We start from the raw sequence: 13205 nt of genomic DNA, 5'->3' as shown, positions 1-13205 counted from the left end.
CATGCCCTCATGCTCACCAACAAAATGGATCTGCCGAGTGCAAACATAGGCATATAGTTGAGGTAGGACTTGCTCTCCTAGCTGGTGCCTCCATGCCTCTCAAATTTTGGGATGAGGCATTTCTTACTGCAGTTCATCTCATCAATATGCTACCCAGTCGTGTCATCAACAATGAAACACCCATGCAATGACTCCTTCATACTCGACCAAACTATAACTATCTTCATGTCTTTGGATGCGCTTGTTGGCCAAACCTTCGTCCCTACAATACTCGCAAAGTCAAGTTTCGCTCAAAACAATGTGTTTTCTTGGGTTATAGTGTGCAACACAAAGGTGTCAAGTGCCTTGATGTTCCTACAGGTCGAGTATATATTTCTCGTGATGTGGTCTTCGATGAAAATGTCTTCCCTTTTGCTCATCTACATCCTAACGCCGGTGCCCTACTTCGCCAAGAAATCCTTCTACTACCACCTCCTTTGTCTGGTTTTCATCAAGGGAATCACAATTGTACTGACCACTTGACTAACTCTTCTAACCGTGCAAATGAGATTTGTGATGACGCAGGCTCAAGTGGTGAAGCAACAGAAAACAATTTGGGGTCAAATGGTGAACAAAATGGCCAAAATGGCCCATATTTCATGTGTCCCCCGCTACGTGACAGGGCTGCTCCCGAATCTACCTCGGGAACGGCGGTGTCAGCGCAGGTGCGATCCGCTCCGGGATCAGAGCACTACAGCATAGAATCCATGCGAGGAGCGGCTGCTCGCCAACCCCCGCCTGCCACGTCCTCACCTGGGGGGCCGTCATCCACGCGTGCGTCGCCATCAAGGGACTGGCCGACCACACGGTTTGGCCCGGACCCACGGGTCTATGTCAGGCGGACGGTGCGCCAGCCCGCTGCAGGCGCGAGATCCCAGCCTGATTCAGATGGCTCGCCTGGGTTTTCTGCGCCATCCACTGAAGCTTCGCCCACATATATGGCCAGAGAAGATCCGGCAGTAGCACATGTCATAGCAGCAACCTCGGGATTGCCTGGATCCTCTGTCTAGGGGCCGTCTATGGTATTTCCTGCGCCTGGATCATCTACAATAGTCCAGCAACATAGTACATCACCCCGTACAATACTTCGAACAGGGGTAATTCAACCTGTAAATTATAAAGTTAAATTTGGCTTGGCGTGTTCAACAGGAGAACCTAGTACTTTTCAAGAAGCAAGTGTGGATCCCAAGTGGAGAAAAGCTATGGAGGAAGAGTTCCAAGCACTTCAAAAAAACAAGACATGGCACCTAGTTCCTTCACATCGAGGTAAAAAATTAATTGACTACAAATGGGTGTTCAGGATAAAGCGAAAGTCAGATGGTACAATAGATCGTTACAAGGCTAGACTTGTTGCTAAAGGATTCAAACAGAGGTATGGCTATGATTATGAGGATACATTCAGTCCTGTTGTTAAGGCTGCCAGTATCCGTCTTGTTTTGTCTATTGTCGTATCCAGAGGCTGGAGTCTCAGACAGCTAGATGTGCAGAATGTGTTTCTTCATGGTGTTCTGGAAGAGTAAGTGCACATGAAACAACCTCCTGGGTTTGAAGATAAGAATAAATGTTTTCATGTGTGCAGGCTTGATAAATCTCTTTATGGGTTGAAGCTAGCCCCTAGAGCATGGTACTTACGTCTGAGTTCAAAGTTGCAAACACTTGGTTTTGTTCCTTCTAAATCCGACACATCACTATTTATTTACAACAAGTTCAAAACATCCATATTTGTGCTTATATATGTTGATGATATCATTGTCACAAGCTCAAATGAGGCAGTAACTGCATTGTTAAAGGATTTGAATTCAGAATTTGCCCTCAAGGATCTAGGTGACCTGCATTACTTCCTTGGTATTGAAGTCAAGAAAAACAAGGAAGGTGGTCTTCATCTTTCCCAAGAAAAATATGCAACTGATCTTTTGAATAGAGCTGGATTGCAGGGCTGTAACCCATCACCAACACCATTGTCCATTTCAGAAAAACTCTCTCTTGCTGAAGGAGAACTCCTGAGTCAAGAGGATGGTTCTAAGTATACAAGTTTGGTGGGTGCACTTCAGTATTTGACTCTCACCAGGCCTGCTATTTCCTTTGCTGTCAATAAGGTTTGTCAGTTTCTGCATGCACCAACTATAGCTCATTGGACCGCTGCCAAACGTATACTGAGATATGTGAAAAATACTTTGAGTATTGGCCTAACCTTTAGCAAGTCATCATCCACACTTGTTAGTGCATTTTCTGACTCTGACTGGGCAGGTTGCATAGATGATAGAAGATCAACAGGTGGTTTTGCAGTCTTCTTTGGACCTAATTTGATCTCATGGTGTGCAAAGAAGCAAGCCACAGTTTCCAGGTCAAGTACTGAGGCAGAATACAAAGCATTGGCAAATGCAACAACAGAGATTATATTGGTCATGTCCATGCTTAAGGAACTTGGCATATGTCACACACCAACCCCATGTCTTTGGTGTGACAATCTTGGTGCTACATGCCTATCTGCTAATCCTATCTTTCATGCAAGAACCAAACACATAGAGATTGACTATCATTTTGTGAGGGAAAGAGATGCTAATAATTAAGGAGTTGCAGATTCGGTTTGTTCATTCAAAGGATCAATTTGCAGATGGTTTTACAAAAGCATTGGCCGCACGACCGTTTGAGGAATTCAAGCGTAATCTTAACTTGGGAAGTTCAGATTAAGGGAGGGTGTTAAAGATATATTATGGCGGCTGTTATGGATATCTTATGGCGGATGTTACGGATGTCTAGTTAAAGATCAAGATTAAACGTACATGGTTTATTAGAAGTTGATGCATGTAACTCTCTTCTTTAACTCTCTTGTAGACCTCCGTGTATCTCTCTTACTCTCAACATGCTATGCACAATCGTAACAATCAAGTGTATGCATTTATGGGATAAGCCCCATCTTATGAATATATAATATGCGGGCTCTCCACGAGGAGAGTTGAGACGCTTTACCCATCTTGACAATCGAATGAGCTGGAACTATATCATGATTTACCTATTAGATGATCCGACTTTGTTGTACAATAGGAGTAGCATATCAACGATAGCACGGACATCTACTATGGGCCAGAATATGTTGACTATTGTGTCGGACATCCTGCAATGAGTTCAACTGATTGGATTTTCTAGTGTAAACGGTAACCAAGAAAATATATCAATGTATTGAACTTCTTCGTTTAATGCTGTAGTACTACCATAATTACCTACCGCAACATAAAAAATCACTAATCATAGCTCAAGCATTTTTGGTAGAAATACATACAAACTAACATTAACTGGGTACGCCATTCGAGTTCTGCATCATGCCAGTTCTGCAACACAAAAATGTTCTGATTATGGTAGGGAGCTTTTTAATATATCAATTAGCTGAGGCATAGGTTGCATTTGCCTAATCTATGAAGTATGTCAGATGTTAATAGATTAAGAAAAAAGTTAGTACCATGGATTTCGGTGGTGAAAAACTGAAAATACTGTATGTATATTGAATGTTTAATTAAATTCAAACCATATTATTCAGAATGTTACAGCTCAAAATAGTGTACCCAAGCAAAAAAAAATCAGTGGTGCTGAGATGCATGGTTGATTGGTCTATCAGTGTAGTGCTTATTGAACTTCTTTTGGAAAAGAGGCCAGTAAGAAGATGGCACCATGCATCTCAGCGCCACTGATTTATGATAATAGACGGTGAGCCCTCGTCGTTAAGAAAAACTATATACTTCCTATAAAAACTCATGCTAGAGTAAATCAATAACATCCTTGCCTTCAAGTGAACCCAATAGTTTGGTGGACAAATCAGAGGGGGGGGAAGAGAGAGTAAACAGAACACACACACACACACACACACATGCATTTTATTTCCTTCACAATTGTGCTTTCATGCATAGAAGAAACAATGACTACCCGTTAGACTATTACAAAGAAACTCCAAGGAAATTAAACCGTAACATTAGGAGACTAAAAACTAAAGAGGGGATATGTTACATGAGGCCAGATAACATCAGTTTGGACACGGGGAGGCTTGCCATCGCTGACCACTATGACACGTATTCACACAACGTAGTGCCTTTGCGGCCTACAAAAATACAAAACAGGTTTAGTAGGAACACAAAGGGGCATTTCAGCTTGGACTGTTACAAAAAATGATAAAACCAAATATTTATCTTCATAGACATCGAATGGTACCTCTGACAAAGATACCAGTTGACTCTTGCTGACCAAGAAAGTGTTTGCTCTGTCTACTGAATCACAAAGCTTTCTTGCTCATGGGAGTAATCCTATTTGCTGGAACCAAGAGCCCGTGCATTTTCATAACAACACAGGGAACTGAAAAGTATCATTTCCATGCATCTAAGAATCTAAAATTAGATAGCAAAAACATGCATGGATTGAACTCCTCCTAAAAAATTGTTTTAATCACATGCATCCCTTCGGGACACCTATTTTCAAGATTGTATAAGATATTTTAAGTAAATGGGAGATCTACCTCTTTTTCCTCAAACGAAGTGTCCAAATTTAGTCCCTAATTACATAATAAGTTCAAATGATGTCTAATTTCATATTTGACTCGCTGGCCATGGTAAATGTGAAAATAAGACACGGTTAACAAAGATGGAAATGAACTGACTATGCACCATATATTGCACCAGCTGAAAAAAGCTGAAAAAAGACAATGCACCATTAGGATGCTACAGCAAGGAAAACAATAATCCTAATAATGGAATAACAGCAAGAAAATGCTCGATAAGTAATAAGGAAAAGAGAATATACCTCTCTCCCCACTAAGCTGCCAAGTATGCTACCCCGTTGCTACTAAAGTTCCATTAGAATAACCTATAAACCAATAGGAACAAAAAATCCATGTTGAATCACATGAAGCATCAAAAGAACATATTGGAGAAGAATGAACCGCTTATGTACCCAGACTGAACTCAGTGTGTTCATCCCTATTCTATGTAACAAATTAGAAAAGGAAGTTATGACAATCTGCTATACCTGGGAACGTGTAGCTCGCCCACCTCACGCTCAGCCTGTTGAGCGCCGACGAGGAAGAAGGGGCGGAGCACTGGTCGCCGCCTTCTGGTGGTGTCATGCGCTAGGGGTTAGAAACCCTAGTGCGACGCGCGTGCCGAGCACGATGGAGCCGGGGGCTCGGTGAAGGAGCAACGGCCACCTACGCGAAGGATTCGACGGAGGCGGCGACTGGGCAACACCTCGTGGGACGGGGGAGAAGGATTGAGCGCCGCATCATCTTCCCTCACCGCTCCCAAGTCGAGCCGGCGACTTCTGCTATGCCTCCGTCGCCGTCTCCGGACAGCGCCCAGGGGAGGGGGGTGGGGGCGCTTGCAGCTGTCACTCTGGAGAGCGCTAGCTGACGGCTCGAGATGAGGTGCGACGGGGATGGGGCGTGGAAGCGGAGGCGTGAGGTCGCATGGATGGGGAGGAGGAGAAGACGATGCGGGCAGCGGCGACGGAATAGAAACATGAAGGGGAGGAAGCCGATTGGGAGAAACCTAGGGAATTGGCGTTTTTATACAACCACACAAAATTCCAGTTTTGCCCTCCGCGGGTGGCCAAAATTTCGCGCGGTGGCATGATTTTTCCGCCACATGTAGACAGCACCGGGAGCACTTGCATTTGCAGTCGCTGACGGGCGCGACCCACCACCTCCTGACCCCACCTTCCATAAACAGAGAGGACGGCAGATCAGGGGAGAAAAATCATGCACTATTCATTGCTAGTCACATCAGTTTTGATCCGACGTTCAGGATCATCCCATTAAGAAATCGAACGGCCGAAAGTCGTTTGGGCACGCAATCGGACGGCTGAGAGGCCATGTGCCCTCAGAAGGCTCCATTTGAGACTCCAATGTAACAATGGGATGGCACAAGAATGCCCTAGTATACTATTGCACAACCATCGGGCCATAGCCACGCGACACATGCTAACCGTGTTTCCTTTTCTCCTTCTATATAGGCGGGGGAGGGCAAAAACTGATGAGAGGCGTGCCGATCATCACATTAGCATGCGCGTGACATGCCCTGTCTGTGGGACCGACGAGGAGTGCAGTTTCTATGCGTTGGTCACTTGCGGTCACGCCCAAAGAACTTTGGTACCACATGCGTAAGTGTGGCCTCTCCCACCGAAGGAGAGCCTACTACACATTGCCAAGGATTGGCTCCTCATGTTCCATGCTGGCTGTTCGACCGATACAAGAAGCATGATCATTTACTTGATTTGGAGAATCTGGTAGTTAAGGAATTTAAATACACGCAGAAAAGATGCTATACCAGCTGTTATTTCCATTGAAATTTTCACAAAGTTATTGACGGTCCCTTAATAATGATAAAAAAACACTCCCCTGGAAAGATACTTAAGGGAAAGATGCCTATGGTTAATACTGGAGGTAATATCACCGGAAGTCATACAACTTGCGTTTGATGTTCAGTTTGGTTACAAAACTTATAAAATACGGAATTGTAGTTACATAACTTGTGATCTCGTATAAATATGGTCACACTAGTAGAAAACTGGGCTTTGGTCACAGGGCAATATTCACATTAGTCCCGGTTCAGTCACGAATCGGGACTAATGTGAGCATTGGTCCCGGTTCGTGCGGCCAGGGGCCTGCCGGGCCTCGTGGGGGCATTGGTCCCGGTTCGTCCGGACCTTTTGGTCCCGGTGGGTGGGACAAACCGGGACCAATGGGCCACGCTCCTGGCCCACCACCCTTTAGTCCCGGTTCATACCACAAACCGGGACTAAAGGGCTGGTCCTAGTTGCGGCCAGTGTTTAGTCCCACCTCGCCAACTGAAGGGGGCTCACACCAGTTTATAAGCCTGTCCCTCTCTGCCTTGTTGAGCTCCTCTCAAAGTGAAAATAGATGCCCTTATACAGGGAATTTGACCTAAATTCACGGTAAATTTCTTTGAATTTCATAGAAATTTATTATGAATTTAGGTTGAATTTTCTCTATAGGCGCATCTATGTTCATTTTTTATAGTAAATAAACCTTAATAAAATAAATAAACCTTAATAAAATAAACTATAGTAACTAAAATAAATAAACCTTAATAAATTAAATAAAAATAGCAGCAGTAAAATAAATAAAAATAAAATAACTAAAGTAAAATACATAAGTAATTAGAAATAAAATAAATATATTTTTTGTTGTAAGTAGAAACAAAACAAAACAAATAAAGCAAAAGAGAAAACAAAAAACAGAGAAAAAATTATGCCACCTACTGGGCCACCACGGCCTGAATACGACTTGAAACCCATACATGGGCCAGAATTCAAGCCCGCAGAAGGCCCAGTAGGCCCCACAGTCAGAGAGAACGGTTAGGCCCGAAAGCCTGCAGTTGAGAGGAGCTCGAGAGTGTGGGCGCAGCAGAGCTTATAAACCACTCTCGAGCCCTCTCAAATAGCGAGGTGGGACTAAACTTGCTACGATCGTTGGTATTAAATCAAAACAAAGATATACTACTCTTTCCTTACAACTTCAAGTGAGTGTTACTGTCTTGTGCATATTCGGTTTCCCTTATTAGTCCAGGTTATGGTAATGTAATTGATGACTTATGCATGCATGCGCAGCTTCCACTATATTCTCCTAGAGATTAAGCTTGAGCAGGACGTAGTAACCGTCTTAGACTCGAGACGAAAAGATCCCCAGGACTATGCAAACATGACTCAAATGCTCGAGAAGTAAGTTAAATCGATCATTATCCACCATATCAGCAACTTTGTTCATTTCCTGATATCAAGTAATTGTTTTCTTTGTCTGGCAGGGTTTGGAGAAAATTCACCACAAAAGCTCCGGGACTGCCGAAGAAGCTGCAATTTAGACACCCGAAAGTAAGTACTATAGTAGCATGTTCCACGCATCTCCTAGTGATTCAAGCGCTAGTTTCATCAATACCATTTAGCATGCTTGCTTATCAGTTTGATTGACCTCTATTTCTTGTAAAGTGGTTGTGGCAGGAACCCGGAAATAATTACTGTGGATACTACGTTTGCGAGTCCATTCGCCACACGACCTGTGAGCGGGGCTACTCTGACGAACAATATGAAGTGCGTAAGCAATAATATTCACAATTTTATTTTATTACCATCATTTGTGTCGAGTTTCATTTATTCATATATATATGTATTGACCCCCTTCTTCAAATTAGATCTTTCAGATGCGTGATGAACTCCTAGCACCAGATCGTATGCGAGGAATTCAAGAGGAATTGGCGGCATTCTTCCTTGACCACGTGATCGCTGAAAACGGAGAATATTATGTGGACCCTGTGTTCATATATAATTAGGAGATTATATTGTAAGAGATAATTATTGTATATATGTAGCCGGTAGTGTCGGATAGATATACGAGAACTTGTTGTTCGACCAATCTCTCGGAGAAGGAGAGGTGGTCGATATCACTTCTCTCTGTATGCATATGTTCATGATGATCTTCTGTTTCCTTCATTTGCTTACTAGTTAGCGTGTCTAGTCCTCTCTATACGTATATAGTACGTAGCGTCGACCAAGCACGGAGATAAGAGAGGACACTTCTCTCTATTAATTAGCTAGCTAACACAATATATGAAACACCTAAATTAACCCCCCAAAACCCCCCAACCCCCCCCCCCCCCCTCAAAAAAAAACAAAAACCCCAGCCCCTGAAATGCTGACGCATGGATGCCTAATGGTCCCGGTTGGTGACACCAACCGGGACAAAAGGCCCTGCCTATTGGTCCCGGTTGGTGGCACCAACCGGGACCAAAGGCCCCCCTGCCTGGGCTGGCAGCGGCGGCCACGTGGAGGACCTTCTGTCCCGGTTCGTGTAAGAACCAGGACTAAAGGTTAGGGCTTTAGTAACGATCCTTTAGTCCCGGTTCGAAAACCGGGACAAAAGGCCCTTACAAACCGGGGTAAAAGCCCCTTTTCCTACTAGTGTCACTTCGTCCGTATCCCGTGCTTACGTGGCATGTCAGCAGGGCTATGACCCAGCATCAGTGACTGAAACAAATTGGTTCAACATGTCATGTGTCTTTTCACAAAACACCCCTTGCTCTATATTTAAACACAACTAAGTCTCCCATCAGCACATATGTGTCCCACTTATCAGCATGATGTCGGTGCACGAAATGAGATATAAAAAGCACACTGACGGGGTTTGAACTGACGACTACATATGCGCACATGCACTAGCGAACCACTCCTAGAGCACAATTTCATGCCTTTGTTGAGATACATTTACATTTATACTGAACGCATTTTTTTCCTCGATTCCGCTTTCTCGGCTTCGGCCAAGAAAATAGGTTTCCAAAAAATCTTTTTTCGCCAGAAATTTTCAAATGAAATTCGAATTTAAAGTACATTAAAAAATTTAATGTTTAACAAAAAACATACATAAACTTGTTCACAAGCAAGCATTTTTTCGGTTCCGTTTTTTGATGGGGTTGCAAAATCCGCTTTTCGAAATATCTCATCAATTCTTGTTCTTTTTCGCCTGAAATTTTGAATTCAATTTTTTAGTGTCTAAATATATTTAGTTTAACACATTAGTTTAAATAAGTGCTTCATGTACCGTGGTCAGCCCAACTTCTTTCTTATAGAAAGTCACGAGTCCAATTCATTGTTGCGGCTTCAAGAACACTATTTTAAATAACATGATTTTTTTAAAATGAACGTGAATACCAAAAGAATAATATTTCCCAAAAGGTCTGCTATTGTATGCTTATATAGGATTAACTTGTCCATGTATTGTTAGACTAGTTTCTCTCGTTTAAATTCAAAAAAGTTGGGCGCTAACAATTTTTCCTCTTAATGGAAATTCGGTCTGAGAAAATTATTTGGATATGAGTAGTCGTCATTGCAAAAATATAAAACTCAATGTTTCTCTTTACGAACACAAATAGGTACTTGATTTAGGTTGTTCATGTGCGGGTGTATTATTATTAGGTGGTCGTGGGTTCGAAACCATCAGCCACAACATTTTATTTTATTTTATTTGAGGGCCTTTAATCGTAATTAAATAAATTTGAGGGATTCTGTGCAAAAAAATGTGTGCGTATATCATCCTGAAGCGACATTTGTTGCTGATAGTGGGCCCACGCATGCATGGCATGCCACATCAGCAGTGCATACACGCGTAGACAGCCGGAGTAACCGTATTTGCACCTAAACACAAGTTGCATGACCAGAAAATCGTATTTTTAAAGTTTTAACACCAAACTGCACATCCAACGCAAGTTTTGTGACTAGCGCTGATATTACCTCTTAATACTGATGCAGTACCCGACCCACTTGTTGTAAAACCGGTGTTGTCATGGCCACCACCGCCTAGGGACAAGACATGTTTATCTGTTGATGGGTCCGCTCGGCGTCTAAGGTAACAGCGGCAACGTCTATAGGTTCTTATTTAATTACAATGATGATGCACTCGAGGCGGAAATCCATGCATTAAAGCAAGGCATGGCTCTTGCTATCTAGCATATGGATCCTTCGGTTGTTATTCAGTAGGTCTCGTCATCAGCTCTGTTGATCTCACTACTAATTCTCTCGACCGTTCTGCTTACGGCCAATTGGCTTTGGAGGTTAAAGTCCTTCTGGTTGGTTGATAGGGAGTTTATTCCACAAAAAATATAACATGGTCATAACAGAATAGCAGATTGTTTGGCAAGACATAGCCGTACTGTGTAGCACACCCTATTTATGGAGGGCATTGGACCTCTTGATTGTATCTCTATAATCATGTAATAAAATCCTTATTCTCCCCAAAAAAGTAAGAACTAGTAATACCCACGCCCCCAAAAAAAAAAACTGGTAATACATATTTTGGACTTTCATAGACACACCTCACGGGTCCTGGCTCTACCTCCACACGCAGTTGGAAGAATGGTTAGAGCCAAAGAGCGGGAGCAGAAAGAAGAATGGCACGATGGCATCACCAGAGCGAAGTAATAATACAGTATTAATGGCTGCTTGTGTGTGCTATGTTCTTTTGCTTTTGGCATGAATACTCAGGGATCTTTTCCATTTTTGCCTGTTTGCTTTGCGGAACAGAAATTAAAAAGAATAAGCAGAGAGCGACAGAAACCAATATTTGATTGGGAGAGGAGATAAAGGCGCTGTAAAACAAGATCGCTCGGATGTAGCACTGTCGCCTCTTGCAGGAAGGAAGAGATCTGCAAAATCGTCTGCGCACCATGGCGCACTGAGCCCTCGTGCGGCCTTGAGCGTGAACCAAGCAGCAAAACTAGCTTTAGGTACGTGGACGTTTTTTTAGGAGTGCTACCACTTCACGATTTTTCTGCGGAAAACTACCAGTTTTGTTCTAATCCATGGCAAAAAACTACCAAGTCTCGAAATCGGCCGCTTCGCCTGCGCTAAGCACGAAACTGACCAGCCGGTCCCATGTTTCAGGTGCCACGCTGGCCAACCGACGCCCGCCGGGTGTTAACGGCGCGTCCGCGGTCGGAAACGGCGGTGTCGGTGGGCCAATAAGTCAGAGCGAGCTCAGCCACTCGCTCATCCTCTTCCTCCTCGCTCGCTCTCACTCGTCCTCATCCTCTCCCTCTCCCTGGTGCTCTGAGCCTATCGTCGTCGCCGCCGCGGCCATTGCTGCCGGTAGAAGTTGAGGATGCCATCCTGGAATGACGAGGAGAGCTCGGACGAGGACACCTGCATGGTTTCAATGGATCCTCAGCTCTTTGTAAGTGCATAATGATGGAACAGAGTTAGGGTTAGGGTTAGTTCATCCAAATTGGAGATTCGAAGTTGCTTTTGGTTTGAACCCAAGTTTCTTTTGCAGGAAACCCCTGACAGTGTGGTGGATCCATCTTTCTGTGGTTCTTACACTGAATCTGAGCCGACATGCATGATGCATCATCAGAGGCCGAAGAAGATGGTAGCTTTTGAAGGTGCTTTGACAGGGAGGCAATTCCTGGGTTGTCCTGTGCAGCAGGTATTAAATCTTGCACGCTTACTTGTTTTGCTGGTGGAGATGTGTGGTACGTGATGTGTTTTGCTGCTGGAGATGTGTGGTGCAGCATGTGGTGCAGAGATGTGTGTTGTGCAGAGATGTGTGCTATAGTTTAGAACTGAAACTTGAAAGTGCAACACATATGGAAGCTATATGTGAAAGTAGATCTTTAGTTAACTGAATTCAGTACATGACTGAACCTGAGAACACCTACATGCAGAGATCTTTAGTCTACTGTGAACTGAATATATTTGTTAGGTGTTAACTGTGCAGAGATCTTTAGTCTACTGTGAACTGAATATATTTGTTAGGTGTTAACTGAATATAGCTGTTAACTGAATATAGCTGTTAACTGAATATAGCTGTTAACTGAATATAGCTGTTAACTGAAAAAGAACAGAGTTAAATGAATTTATATCTGCTGCTAACTATAGCTGTTAATTGCATTTATCTCTGCTGCTAAGTCAGGTGTTGTGTGCTTAGTATGAAAGAATTATGTTTGCATAATTCAGAGAGCATATTGATGTAAACATAGTGCTTAATTATATTTGCTTAATTATAAATAATTGCTTCTGTAGGATGTAGGTGTGAACTATGGGGTTGTGGAGTGGGTGGATGGTCCTTGGCCAGAGATTCTACAAAGGTGCCTAACAAGGATTTGGGACATGTACCATGAGCAGAACTTGGGGAGGGTGAAGGACAAACAAGCCCATGAGAAAGAGGTGGCCAAGCTAAAGAAGGAAATTGATTTCCTGTCAAACAACTACAGCCAGTTGGTGGAAGATGTATCCAAGCTTTTTGACTATCAAGATGGCAAGATGTCTCATGGCATGGACTATACTTCTACCTCTTAAGCACTGCTTTGGTTTTCCCTTGAAGAGGAAAGGTTGATGCAGCAAAGTAGCGTAACTATTTCCCTCAGTTTTTGAGAACCAAGGTATCAATCCAGTAGGAGGCTACGCGCGAGTCCCTCGCACCTACACAAAACAAATAAATCCTCGCAACCAACGCGATAAGGGGATGTCAATCCCTACACGGTCACTTACGAGAGTGAGATCTGATAGATATGATAGGATAATATTTTTGGTATTTTTTGGATAAAGATGCAAAGTAAAATAAAAGCAAAGTAAAAAAGCAAAGGAAATAACTAGGTGTTGGAAGATTAATATGATGAAGATTG

General features: G+C 43.2%; 1 protein-coding gene across 1 annotated transcript; it reads left to right on the top strand.

The window, feature by feature from the left end:
• Positions 1 to 11683: 11683 nt before the first annotated feature.
• On the top strand, positions 11684 to 12879 carry LOC123497666 (uncharacterized). The gene is made up of 3 exons (XM_045234326.1): positions 11684 to 11755; positions 11855 to 12007; positions 12604 to 12879. The coding sequence occupies exons 1-3, from the start codon at positions 11684 to 11686 to the stop codon at positions 12877 to 12879; spliced, it is 501 nt and encodes a 166-aa protein (XP_045090261.1).
• The last annotated feature ends 326 nt before the right edge of the window (positions 12880 to 13205 follow it).

The sequence above is a fragment of the Aegilops tauschii genome, chromosome 3, assembly GCF_002575655.3.
Source record: "Aegilops tauschii subsp. strangulata cultivar AL8/78 chromosome 3, Aet v6.0, whole genome shotgun sequence".
NCBI classification, from domain to species: Eukaryota; Viridiplantae; Streptophyta; class Magnoliopsida; order Poales; family Poaceae; genus Aegilops; species Aegilops tauschii.
This window is presented reverse-complemented; position numbering and strand designations above follow the sequence as displayed.